This window comes from Dunckerocampus dactyliophorus, chromosome 5 (genome assembly GCF_027744805.1).
Source record: "Dunckerocampus dactyliophorus isolate RoL2022-P2 chromosome 5, RoL_Ddac_1.1, whole genome shotgun sequence".
NCBI classification, from domain to species: Eukaryota; Metazoa; Chordata; class Actinopteri; order Syngnathiformes; family Syngnathidae; genus Dunckerocampus; species Dunckerocampus dactyliophorus.
In genome coordinates, this window is record NC_072823.1 from 4721757 (window position 1) to 4734365 (window position 12609).

Genomic DNA, 12609 nt, shown 5'->3' on the forward strand with positions numbered 1-12609 from the left:
AATGTTCTTCGACAGTCTCTCATAATATTATAACTTTTTCTCCAACCTGATTTTCCAAAAATAATTTTTGTTTGTTTCTAATACTACAACTTAAAATCTTAGGTTTAAATATTTCAACCTTGTGCTACTAAAATGACGTCATGTTCCGTTATTCTTATTATGACGTTTGTCACCTTCTAACTTTCTCCTCTTAATATTTTGACTTTATTCTCATACAATTACTGCTGATTTTTACATTTTTGCTGTTTTTTTTTTCTTTTCTTGTTAAATTACATTTCTGGGGCATACCATGGGCCAATAAAAAAAGTCACGGGCTACATATGGCCACCAGGCTGCACTTTGGACACCTCTGCTCTAGACCTGTGTAATTTAAAGTTACAAACTTTCTGTGGCCTACCTTCAAAGTATTATTATAATAGCTTTCTTATGCATGATAGGCAGTGTCATTCCATGATTAGATATTAACTGATATATATTCATATCTATCTTAGGTAAACCAAGTCTACCTTTAGCAGGTCAAACACATCAGCAGCATCCAGGCGGTAGTCGCAGAGTCTGTGCAGCAATTCAATCTGAGTGCGAGGGGGCAGATTTTCGAAGGGTTCATCTCGAAGTGGGTTGGGCTTCCCCTCTTCCAGTTCCCACCTGTAGCTGATGATGTCATCCAGGTAGCGGCCAAAGGACTTGGGCCTGTGTGTATTTTGAAGAAAAAAACAGCGCGTCTTATTTACTGGGTTCTTTGTTTCCGTAAACGTATACTGTGGGAAACATAAGTATTTGATCTTTCTGATTTTGTAAGTTTACAAACATCAAAACCTTTTCCCCTCAGTTAAAATACAAATGTATAACCTTTTTACATGTCTCTTTTGGTTACGACAAAACTACCATCAAAAGTCTGGACTGCTCATATCTTTGAGGGGCTGAAATTTCGAAATCCACAGGGGATCAAATACTTTCCCCGCAGTATGTTTTCTGGCATTTTGTTGTTGGATGCCTGACTGTTACACAGACATCCCAACAGTGCTGTTACTATGAAGAAGGTACCTTGTCTACACATCTCCACGTCTTATTAGGGGGGAAAAGGCGTGAAACAATTTTTTCAAATGTTTCATCAATGTTAAATAAGTTATTTTGTTTTCCTTCAGAGGACTGATTTTTTTATTTCACCCCAGAGTTCCTTACACACCTTTGAGCGTATTTCTAATCAGTAGGACTGATAATGATGTTACAACTAACAAGTTAGTCTTTTGAAGTAAGGTACAAAGACATTATAGAAAAGGCATTTCCTCCACATTTATCACGGTTAATTGGTTCCTTGTTTATAAATGGAACAATTTCGTAGTTTGAGCATTAAAAAAAACTGGTTGACCTTCTAAATACATTTTAACACTATTAGAGCCCTCTGAACATGAAGTAACACCCCTATAGTCTCCTTTACACTCGTATCATCCAATATAGTAGACATAATAAGGGCAAATAAGCCACTTAAGACATAAATAAGATGCTTGCTGTGTGTTGCTGTAAATGTGTTCCAGTTTTAGGGGAGTTGAGTGGCGGGTGGACCGGAAGTGACATCAGGGTTTCAGAGTAGAGTTTCAGCCTGGCGGTAATGACCACAACAGTATCCCGTGTTTTTATTCGGACTTTTATTCAGGATTGTTGTGCCTTATATTTGTATTTTAGTTAAGTTAGCTATGCTTGAAAATGCTTAATTTAGTTTGGTTTGGTTTAGTTTATTTGAACATGAGGGTTACAATGGAATAAAATTTCGTAAAATCATCTTATCACATTTCATGAAGCATCCTAGTAAATTATGTAAAAATACACATTTGCTTATATATGCATATTTTTGACTAATAGTTCATAGCCACCCACAAAACGGCACAATTTACTAATATAATTTTTTGGAAAAACCATGATAGAGCGAAGCTGCTAAATTCAAGCGTTACGTGGCAAGGCATTACAGTGGTGTATATGCTTTCATATATGCTCAAATGCATGTGCACTTCTTTAAAGCACTCAAACTCAGGCTTTAATATGGACTATTTGCACCACTATTGCACGCAATGTTGCAAACAGTTGGAGCTGCTGTATTTTAGTAAAGACTTGGTGGATGTGGGATTGAAAACCACGTTCACTGTGCACAGTGAGTCTTTCACCAAGTTGGACTGGCAAATATATATTGGTTACGGTGTAGACCTTGCCGATTAATCTGTACCTTTTAGTTCCAACTCAGAAGAAGAGAACAAGGCCTGGAGGCGGGGGTGAGCATCTATGCAATGTAGAGAAAGAGGGCCAGACAAAAATGGCTTATCTTGAAAGAGCAGTGTGCACTTTTCACACAGCTGTAGGCACCCCCCCTCACCAACCCCATCTCGCGCTTCCTTTCTGTCCCTTTTTCCTCTTCAACACCCTCCCTTCCAACCTTCCCCCGCTCCGGCAGAGCGTTTAACGCGTGCAGATGAAAAGGGCAGCTCTGTGAAAGGCCAGTGGTGAGCAGCCACCCCCAGGATGCCAGAACCTGTCCAGTCCAATAAAGCCGGTTGTCCTACTGTTACTGGTTGCCTGGGTGGAAAAACTGGATCCCTCTTGCCTCGCTGCATATCAGCTCACTGGTATCACTACGCTTCGTGCCCATGTTGAGTAAACGGTATCAGAAAGGGGTTGACCTAAGTAATATTCTCTGCTACATACAGTATCTTCATCTGAATTAAGAGTGGGAGAGGGAAATGTTTCACAATTCATTTTTTAAATTCCAGTAAGGGTACGATGAGGTGTCACAGACGTTGTGTCAACATACGGAGGGTAAATTCTGACACTTTGGTGAGTCACTGCTCAGCTGCTGACTCACTTCTTGCCTAAGCGCCTGAGTGTTCAAGACTAGATTGATGTTTTTGTCAATCTTATTTGCAAAATCAGAAATGATATGGCTGCCAAATGATTACAATTAGAATCATATTAATCAGTTTTCAAATTAATTTGTCATGATTAACTCATTCAATCCCAGACATTTTTCAAAACACATCCTCTCCGGTATTTTAGACAATTTTGACTTATCTTTCAAGGCACACAGAATATTGTGTTCTATGGCTATTTATAGACATGGACCCTACCAAAAGAAAGATTAGACTCACGTCTTTCATCAAGAAAAAAAGTTTGTTTCTACCTTTTTCTGTTCTTTAGTAATCAGCAGTAGAACATAGGTAAGTTTCAGGAAAATATCAGCTCCCAACAAAAATGTATTTTGTTAAAAGACATATTTCAAGCATAACTTTCACTTTAACACAAATATTTTTTGCTTTTGTGACAGCTCATATCCACACAACTATACCACAACATGAACAACACAAACATCAAAATTACAATTTATTTACAAATATAACAGCATAACTATTTACAATTTTCCACATTTGGCACTCAACTACGTGCGTGCATGTGTGAGCGTGTTTGCCTGCGTGCGTGCGTTAAAATTTCCCTACAATGGTAACTTTTCTGCACGCCACACTCCTCCATGCTCTCCAACTTCTTCCTTCCTGTGTACTGTGTTTCATGAGCGCCATGGTAAGCGCTGCCAAGCTCTTATCACATGCACTTCTGCCACCTAGTGACTGTTTTTATGGCTTAAAATTGTTCTACAGTGGTACTGAGTTGCATCATCACCTCTTTTTGCCTCTTGCGCAAAAAAGCTTGAGACGTATAAATACGTCTTTGGGATCGAGTGTTCAGGTTTAAAAAAAAAACAAATACATCTTTGGTTTCATGACCATTTGCAACCATGTCTGAAATATGCCCACTTTTACTGTATTTTATGCAAAGAAAGATAAATGGCAAGACATGATTATACAGACCCTTTCCAAAAAATTAGAATGTCATGGAAAAGTTGTTTAATTTCCATAATTCCATTCAAAAAGTTAAACTTTCATAGATTATAGATTCAGGGCCAACAATTTAAACAAGTGTTTATTTGTTTATTTTTACGTAATTTGGGCTTCCAGCTCATAAAACCCATGAAAACAGGAATTCAAAAAATTTGAATACCGTGAAGAAATCACCATTTACTTCTCAGTTTTTGCAGGGGAAAAAAAAAGAAATTAGGATCACATCAAATCAATCAAAATATGGTACTTTCAAAACGATATGTCAATCTTCAATACTTGGTTGGGAATCCCTTTGCCTTAATCACTGCCTCGATGCGACATGGCATTGCCTGGGAGTTATTGAAGCCCAGATTTCCTTGATGCTTGCTGTCAGCTCTTCTTTGTTGTTGGGTCTGGTGCCCCTCATTTTCCTCTTGAGAACACCCCATAGATTCTCAATGGGGTTTAGGTCCGGTGAGTTGGCTGGCCAGTCAAGCACTGTGATGGCATGGGCATCAAACCAGGTTTTAGTGCTTCTGGCAGAATGGGCAGGGGCCAGGTCCTGCTGGAAGATGAAATCTGCATCTCCATACAGATCCTCAGTAGAAGGAATCATGAAGTCCTCTAAAACATTCTGGTAGACTGTTGCGGTGACCTTGCATTTAAGAAAGCAGAGTTTACCAACACCTGCACCGGACATTGCACCCCAAATCATGACGGACTGTGGATATTTCACACTGGACCTCAGGCAGCTTGGGTTCTGTTCCTCACCCGTCTTCCTCCAAACCCTTGGACCTTCATTCCCAAATGAAAGGCACACTTTACTTTCATCGGAAAAGAGGACCTTGGACCACTGGCCAACAGTCCAGTCCTTCTTCTCCTTGGCCCAGTGGAGACGCTTCATACGTTGGCTCAGGTTCACAAGTGGCTTGACCCAAGGAACCCCACAGTTGTAGCCCATCTCCCGGATGCGTCTGAATGTGGTGGTTTTTGAAGCTGTGACTCCCGCCTCATTCCACTCTTTCTGGATCTCTGCCAGATTCTTGAATCTTCCCTGTTTGATAATCCGCTGAAGCCCACGGTCATCTCTTTTGCTGGTGCATCTTCTGCCACATTTTTCCCTTCCTCTAGACTTTCTATTGATATGCTTGGACACAGCACTCTGTGAACAACCAGCCTCCTTAGCTATGAACTTTTGTGGCTTACCCATCCTATGGAGGGTATCAATGATGGTCTTCTGGCCAGTTGTCATGTCTGCAGTCTTCCCCATATTGAACCGAACTGAGACAATTGAACCAAACTGAAGCAATTTAATGACACCTGGGGAAGCCTGTGCAGGTGATTTGACTTCAGTAGATGATTCGTGTGTGACACTCAGTTTAAAACATTCATGCCCTGCAAAATTTGGGCTGATTTCTTCACAGTATTCTAATTTTTTGAATTCCTGTTTTCGTGGGTTTAATGAGCTGGAAGCCCAAATTATGTAAAAATAAACAAATAAATACTTGAAATCGTTTAAATTGTGGGCCCTGAATCTATAATCCTGAAAGTTTAACTTCTGGAATGGAATTATGGAAATTAAACAACTTTTCCATGATATTCAAATTTTTTGGAAACGGTCTGTATATGTTTGTATGAATTAACAGCTCTTAATGGGCAGAAACTTTAAATCAAACTAAAAGATACCACGCATGTCTGAAAATCCCTTTACCTTAATAGTAGCAGAACATTTGAATCACAACCAAATTATTATGTGCAATGAGGGGTTGCTTAAATGCTGATAAGATTATCCACTTATTGTTCGGGCCGATAATTATCGGTGGCCGATATTATCTGGATAACCGATATTATCGGGACAACCCTAATTATTTCTGTTTTGCTTTGGAATCTAGTGTGTTGAAAATGTATTTAAAAGCTTTAGACACCTCTAAACTTGCGTAAACATCAATTGCATAGCTGTTTCCTTTAACCAAAACTTTAAACCTCAAAAAAGTCTTTGATTTGATTGTAGGATGCTACATAAAATGTATACAATCGTTTCAATCATGATAATTTCTCTGAAATTGATTCAAGTTCATTTTAAAGATCACTATATCAATAAATCAATATAAAATAACACGTTTATTGCTCTCAACTTACGTGATATCAGTGCGCTGGTAACATCCCTGCAGCAGACAAGCAATAAGGTCACCAAGGAAGTTCAAGTCCTGCTCTGAAAGAGCCTTCTCCAATTCCTAAAACGAAGCCAAGATGTAAATTAGCAATCCATTGCTCACTTGAAAATCTGCAAATCCCCTGAGAAAACGGGTCAAAATGTATGAAAAAAAAACAAAACAAAACAAAACAGGTACAGTGTATCCCTGAATAGACAATGCTCGGTTACCAAATGACAATTTTGAATGACTTCTTAATATGGCTTACTATGGCGTTATGAGGGGATACAAGTCAGGATCCTTTTCAAGTGATAACTGCAATAAAACAACCTCTAGGCAGCTATGTGACATTGAAACATTTTACATCATGTATAAGTTCATATTGCATCAGTATTTTATATGACAGCTCTGATACTTCAGCTGTGATTTCTAAAGCAAAAATTACGCCTTGTATTGGGGAGTACGTGAATAAAAAATGAAAAACAATTCGCGCCTAATACTCACAATTACGAGTACTCCTGAACGCCTCACGGCGCAAGGGGAACAGAGCGGAAAGGAGACAGTGCATGAAGTTGTTCATTGCTGTGTGCATCATATGAACTGTAAGCTTGATGATTATTTTGTGCATTGAGAGTGTTTTTCATTTATTTTGGTGTTCCAATCCTTGCATGGCACAGCGGTGAAGACCTGTCACTGTGTGTCACTGTGAGTGGGGAGGCTTTATCTTTGGTTGTATGTATTTTTGTATTTCGGATACCGCTTTATGGTGATTGTTGAACTTTCCCCTTCAATTTGGTATTAAATTAATATGCAGGCTTAAACCATAGCTATCGTGAGTGGACAACCAAAGTGAAGCTCAAATTCAAGCCGTTCATACAGACGGATGCCAAAATCAGACTGGAATAAAAGATATGTAGGGTGATTACTTATCTATCAGTGCTCATGTGAAACTATCAAAATGTGACTATGCAAAATAGGCATTTTTGACCCAGAATGACTATAAAATGAATTAACCAATTAATTATGTTCAATAGTTCAAGTTAATTGAGATAAAATGCTTTTGTTTTTTTAAATGTGCAGGAGTGGAGGGTACATTGCTTCAGGTCAAAGGTCTGAAGGGGTACGCGACTGTAAAAAGTTTGGGAACTACTGGTCTACTGTTAAAACTATAAACACAAAGGCCAGTAGTGTAAAGCGATGCAAGTATGCTTTTAGCATAGTTATCCAGAGTCGAATGAAAAAAGTTTCACAAGCCATATTCTGATCCATCCACCTCCCACTCCAGAATAACTCCCATCTTTCCATGCTTTAGTTCCTGTTTAAAAGAAAATCATCCACACAGCTAATCAGATCCCCACAAACGACAGCGGATACAGTACAATACTTGCCAGAGTGAGTCTGGTGTGTTAACGTCCCACAACAAATCCAGTATTGCAGGACACGCGTTCACAAAGGTCGGTTGAGTCAAGCCTGAATTATGCTCCGGTGCCACGGCTCCAGAGCAAATGATGACAACGGGATCCGCTTCCTCCAAACCCTCCAGCGGAGCTTGACGTACTCCTCCAAATAATTTTACCACTTTGTCAACAGAGACGCGGACCACAAGAGATGTGATTGGTGGCTTTTCTTCATACAGCATTTCTGTTTCTTGCCTCTCACGGAAACGCCAAAAAGTCTGCCGTATCGAAAGAAACAATGGAGCAAGTTGGGGATCCTCTGAGTAAACAAGTTGGCAAATATAAACAACTATTTAATATATACGTGAATGTGGATGTCGCTACAGTCCCCACCCCATTGTTTGCTGCAAAGAGAAAAGAGTTTTTCGGGAAAACACTGCCCCTACTGTTTTGGTGGAGAATTCCACGTTGAGTGCTCGCCCCCGGCCAAAGAGCTACAAATGGATCAAGACGATAGTCACAGGGGCCATCGTAGTGACTTCACTGAAGCATAATTGAGCCTGTAGGGCATGCTCACACTAGGCCATTCATGCCGTTTTGGCGATCCCCCTCTCCATTGCTTTCACTCTTACTTTTTGCCCGTGATCAGCGGTGTCCCATTAGTTGCAGCTAGTAATGTAGGAAAAAAAGTCAACTGTTTGATGGCTCTGCTTTGCACCCTGAACTCCACTATGGAAATGTATGTTTTCTACACTTGGCGTGTTTTCTTACAACTGGCGTGACCATCAATCCTTAAAACAATCTGCTTCTACGAAATCAACAATAATTACTAAGTAGGTTAGTGGTTTTCACTATCGCAGCTACTACCCCTGCCTCTTCGACGTCATCCTCCAATAAGCCTGTCTCTGCCTATGGTAACACCCCTTCCAGTGTGCAAGCCAAGCGCAGGGAGTGGTTCTCACCATAGTTCTATTTTATTAATGCTTCATTTAATTTTGTATTTCTTATTTTTACCATATTTTTTATGTCCTTCATGTGTTCTCTGTACAGTATGAGTGACTTAAGTGCTAATTTAGGTGCTAATTCCGACTTTCACTAAATATCGACTAAACTAAAAGACCTCCTGTATTTGTTTTGGGCAAGGCGGTCATCAATTACTTGAGCGAGGAGCGAGCTCACAAATCAAACGACACAACTTTCATGCATATGCAGCCACGGGTGAGAAAGTTTACCGTTTTTTTGCATAATTTTAAGTCTTCACATTTGATTTCTATTATGAATTGTGTCAGTTATTAATAACCTACAAGGAGCCATCTAACTCTTGTCATTCTATGACTCGCTATGTTGCATGCGTACATATGCATGGAGTCATGCCAGGCCCACCTCTTTTTTTTTTTTATCCCAAAAAAAGTATTTTGTGTATATTTGGGCCAGTAATTTATTTGTTTTAATTTTGTTCACTCTGAGACCCCTTGTTTTAAAAGCTGCATAAAGTATTCAGTCTGGAACCACATTTCAACCACGTGACTAACTTGACAATCGCCGGAAGTTATCACAAACTCACTTATGGTATCCCAGAAGCGGTCTCAAACAAACCCAAAGTGCCTGGAGTTTGAAACCTCTGATTTACAGTCTACTGCCTATCATTTGGGGGAGGTGGTTTTACTCGCATTCTGAGGGTGTTAAAACTTTTTCTGGGGTTAAATTGTCCGTACGGAGTTTGGCTTTGAGCTTCTATTTTAACCCAAAAGCCTGTTAGGTTTTCTAGCTACTGTGGTGGATAAAATGCATCAAATACGTGGAGGAAAAACAATGAGAACACAGTCTTGGATTCTTTGAAAGTTTTTTATGTCCACAAGTAATCCCCCACTGCTCCCTACGTTTGTTGTTGTGACGAGCGATGGCAGACTAAGGCTGCCACAAAAATTGATAAAAAAATGTCAATCTCTATTCTCAGCACCATGCCAGCTAACTTCTACAGTAAATGGCAGTTCTTTCGATTTTACTTAAGATGGACACAAAAAGGCACTGCCATTTTAATCAAGCACCCATGATCTATGATGAGTCCCCTGTCAAAAGGCCTTAAGTATGACACTTTGCTTCATTAAAAACAAAAATGTTAACCCTAAGCACTTGGCCATGAACATGGAGCTAGAAGATGATTTACTAAGATTTATTTTACATTATTAAAATCCATCAAAAAATAGTATACTGCACAACTTGTGATCTCAATTCTTGGAAAGAAAACCGTGCTATATCTTTTTCCCCAGGATGTTCAAGCCCTAGTCTTGCCCTTCTTAGACAAATTGACTAATACATTTGGTTGTAATGATTAGGTTATAGATCACAGTTGCTCAAGAGTGCATTATGTTCTTCCGGCTGGAGAGGTTAGAAGGGTGTGTGTGGGTGTGTCCCATTGTGTACAAGCATATTTGCACGTGGTCCTCAGATCCTGCCTCATGCACCCTTGTACTTACTGGTTCAAACAGCCAAGAGGGCAAGAGGGACCCCACCCATCAGCAAGAAATGACAATGGTGACATGAGGCAGGGGAAAATAATTTACATTTAGGCCATAATCATCAGAAACAACCCAAAACTACAAACAATCTCCAAAGGAAGTAGTGAAGAAGGTCTATCGTGTGGCACAGTGCGTCTTTTCTTCAAGATAACTAGGCTGGAAGCAAATCTCTTAGTGAGGGAATGCAGAGGACTTCAATCATGTAGGAATCGTTTACCACTTGTGTAGACCAATACAATACAAATCTCAGCAATGGGCAAAAAAAATACACCTTGCAGAGTACGTTTAACAACTTGAAATGAATGATCAACAGAGTTTAGGAGAGTTGGATGTCTGGGTTATCTTGAAAGCGTATGAATGTGATAAGGAGTTAGATCCAGTACTACACTACTACAACAAAACATAACAGGCTTTCATAGTCACACAGTAGGACAAACATTGGAGGTTGTGACAAGGTTTTAACACCAAAAGGTGTGCCACCAGTGCAGCTCTTGTGTGAGCTTGGTGTTCACTGAGAAAGTCACCCTGAAGGTATTTGCCGCTCCTCTCAACCAACTCCCCCGCTGAGTCCTCCCAGCCTCCTTCATTGAGTTAAACCGCTTATTCCTCACTTCCACTCAACTTTTTCTGTGCTGGTTCAGCTGTCTAGCATCTGTTTGGGCCTCTGAAGCAGTCTATTACTCCCCTGACCAATAATTCACAAGTTTCCTTTTCAATGAGCACACACACAAGTGTTAATAGTAGAGGTGTCTCAGAATAATCAACTATTTGGTGATTCGGAGGGGTCCGATTCAACTTTCAAACTCGCTGTCGAATCGCATGACTCGACTACATCGGAGTAGGGGTGCTCGATAATTATCAATATGAGGAATTATGACATTCCGACATTAAATATCGCTCTGATAACCGAGCAATTGAAAAAAAGAAAAGAAACTCTCCAATGAGGCGAGATTACCCGTACTTTGGAGTGTGCTCCTGTGCTCAGGTGGCATATCAAGTGCTCCTTTTCTATGACGTGCTTCTGCTGCAAATGGCATATCGTAACTTCTCCACCTCCCCTGTGCTAACTGGTAAGCAATCATGGCGTCGATCGTGTGGGACTTCTTTACTCTTTCAGAGGAAGACATTTTGCGTGCTATTTCCACTAAATGTTCTGCAAACATTCCGTGCGGAGGGAAAAAACCGTCAACATTAAGCACATCAAAACTTACCACCTGAAACGCTAGCATCGCGACGACGTTGTTTTGAAAGCCTACAAAAGGTGCCCACGCTACTAAAGAAGTGGCCAAAAAGCTAGCCCTGTGCTTGTTCCTATCTCCACAGTGTTTGAAAAATGCAAAAAGGTTGCCAGAGACAACCTGAGAGCCAAAGCGACCTGTGATTTCATTGTGACTATGATGGCACAAAATAAAACAATTTCTACAAAAAGAACTGTTCTCGATTTTTGTTACCGTTAGATTTGTTTTTTTAGTAGCAGTGTTGTATTTGGTTAGGACAAATCTACAGGTATATTTTGTCTAATCCAACTTTGATTCTCTTACTTCCAGGTGTGTACAAATTCAAGTTAAATATAAATTTCAAAAAATGAATCGCTATAAATAAGTTATCTGTATCGGAAAGCAGAAAGTTATTGGATCGGTCTCGGGAAGCAGAAAGTTACCAGTATCTGTTCAGCAAAAATAAATATCGCATCTGTTCATCAATATAGTGATTTATCGACAAACTCCCTAGAACAGTCAGTCAGCTGTACCTTTTTCAGGCTTGGACAAAATGTGCATGAAATGAATGTTTTTATGTGGACAGTGTGGATGGAGATATTTTTTTTTATTTATTTTTTTTTAATATGCTTGATCGTTCTCGTTCCATTCTGCCTGAAAAGTTGTCCGACTGTCTGTGAGACTATAAATGAGTCCTGGTGATTGGATGAGCAGGAACAGGAAAGGGGAGCTGCCTCTGTGTGTGTGTGTGTGTGTGTGTGTGTGTGTGTGTGCGTGTGTGTGTACGGCCGTGGATGTATTTCCTCCGAAAGTAACCTGTTTGCTCTAATAAACTGATTGATGATTGACCACCTTGTCATCCTTTCAACGTCTGGGCACGTAGGGAGACAGCATGATTGTGTAAAATTGTTGACACAACCGATCTGGGGCTGTCAGGCGTGCTGCAAATAAAAACGTAGGTTTGGCAATTACGTCATCACTTTTTCGTAATTTTTTTTTTGGTCTAAAAGCATAATTTTTTTATTAGAAAACGATACGTTCAGCCCTAGTATACATGATTATTTTTTTTATACATTTTCTATACATTGGATTCACAGCTGTCCATTTGTTGAGACTTTTTGTGCACAGAACACAGATCACATTATGCTATATATTACTCCATTACTCGTTCTCTCACAATGAGACTTGACTGCTTTGTCAATAAACTATTAAGAATCCCCCCTTTGCCTATGGTTGGTGGGTTTTTGTTCTTTCCTCCTTCGAGCTAGGGTCCTCTATGACAAGAAGATTCCTAGGGAGCCTGAGAGCTGTACTCTTCGTTACAGACTGCTAAGACAGACTGCAGATATCTACGATATACAGGGTGTCCTAAAAATTGACATTTAGTATTTTAACAAGATTTGTAAAAAGTACTTTTTTTTCCAGGGTGAAGGATGACATTCACTCGCAATGAAAAGGCATTTTTG

General features: G+C 39.8%; 1 protein-coding gene across 7 annotated transcripts in view; it reads right to left on the reverse strand.

The window, feature by feature from the left end:
* LOC129181260 (chromatin remodeling regulator CECR2) overlaps window positions 1-12609 on the reverse strand; it is a 55423-nt gene that overhangs the window by 24934 nt on the left and 17880 nt on the right. For all 7 annotated transcript variants that reach the window (XM_054776218.1, XM_054776217.1, XM_054776213.1 and 4 more), the window contains 2 exons: window positions 5997-6091; window positions 507-690 (listed from right to left, as the gene is read on the reverse strand). In XM_054776218.1, the coding sequence (XP_054632193.1) occupies window positions 507-690; window positions 5997-6091 (279 nt within the window). The remainder of the gene's footprint in view (window positions 1-506; window positions 691-5996; window positions 6092-12609) is intronic.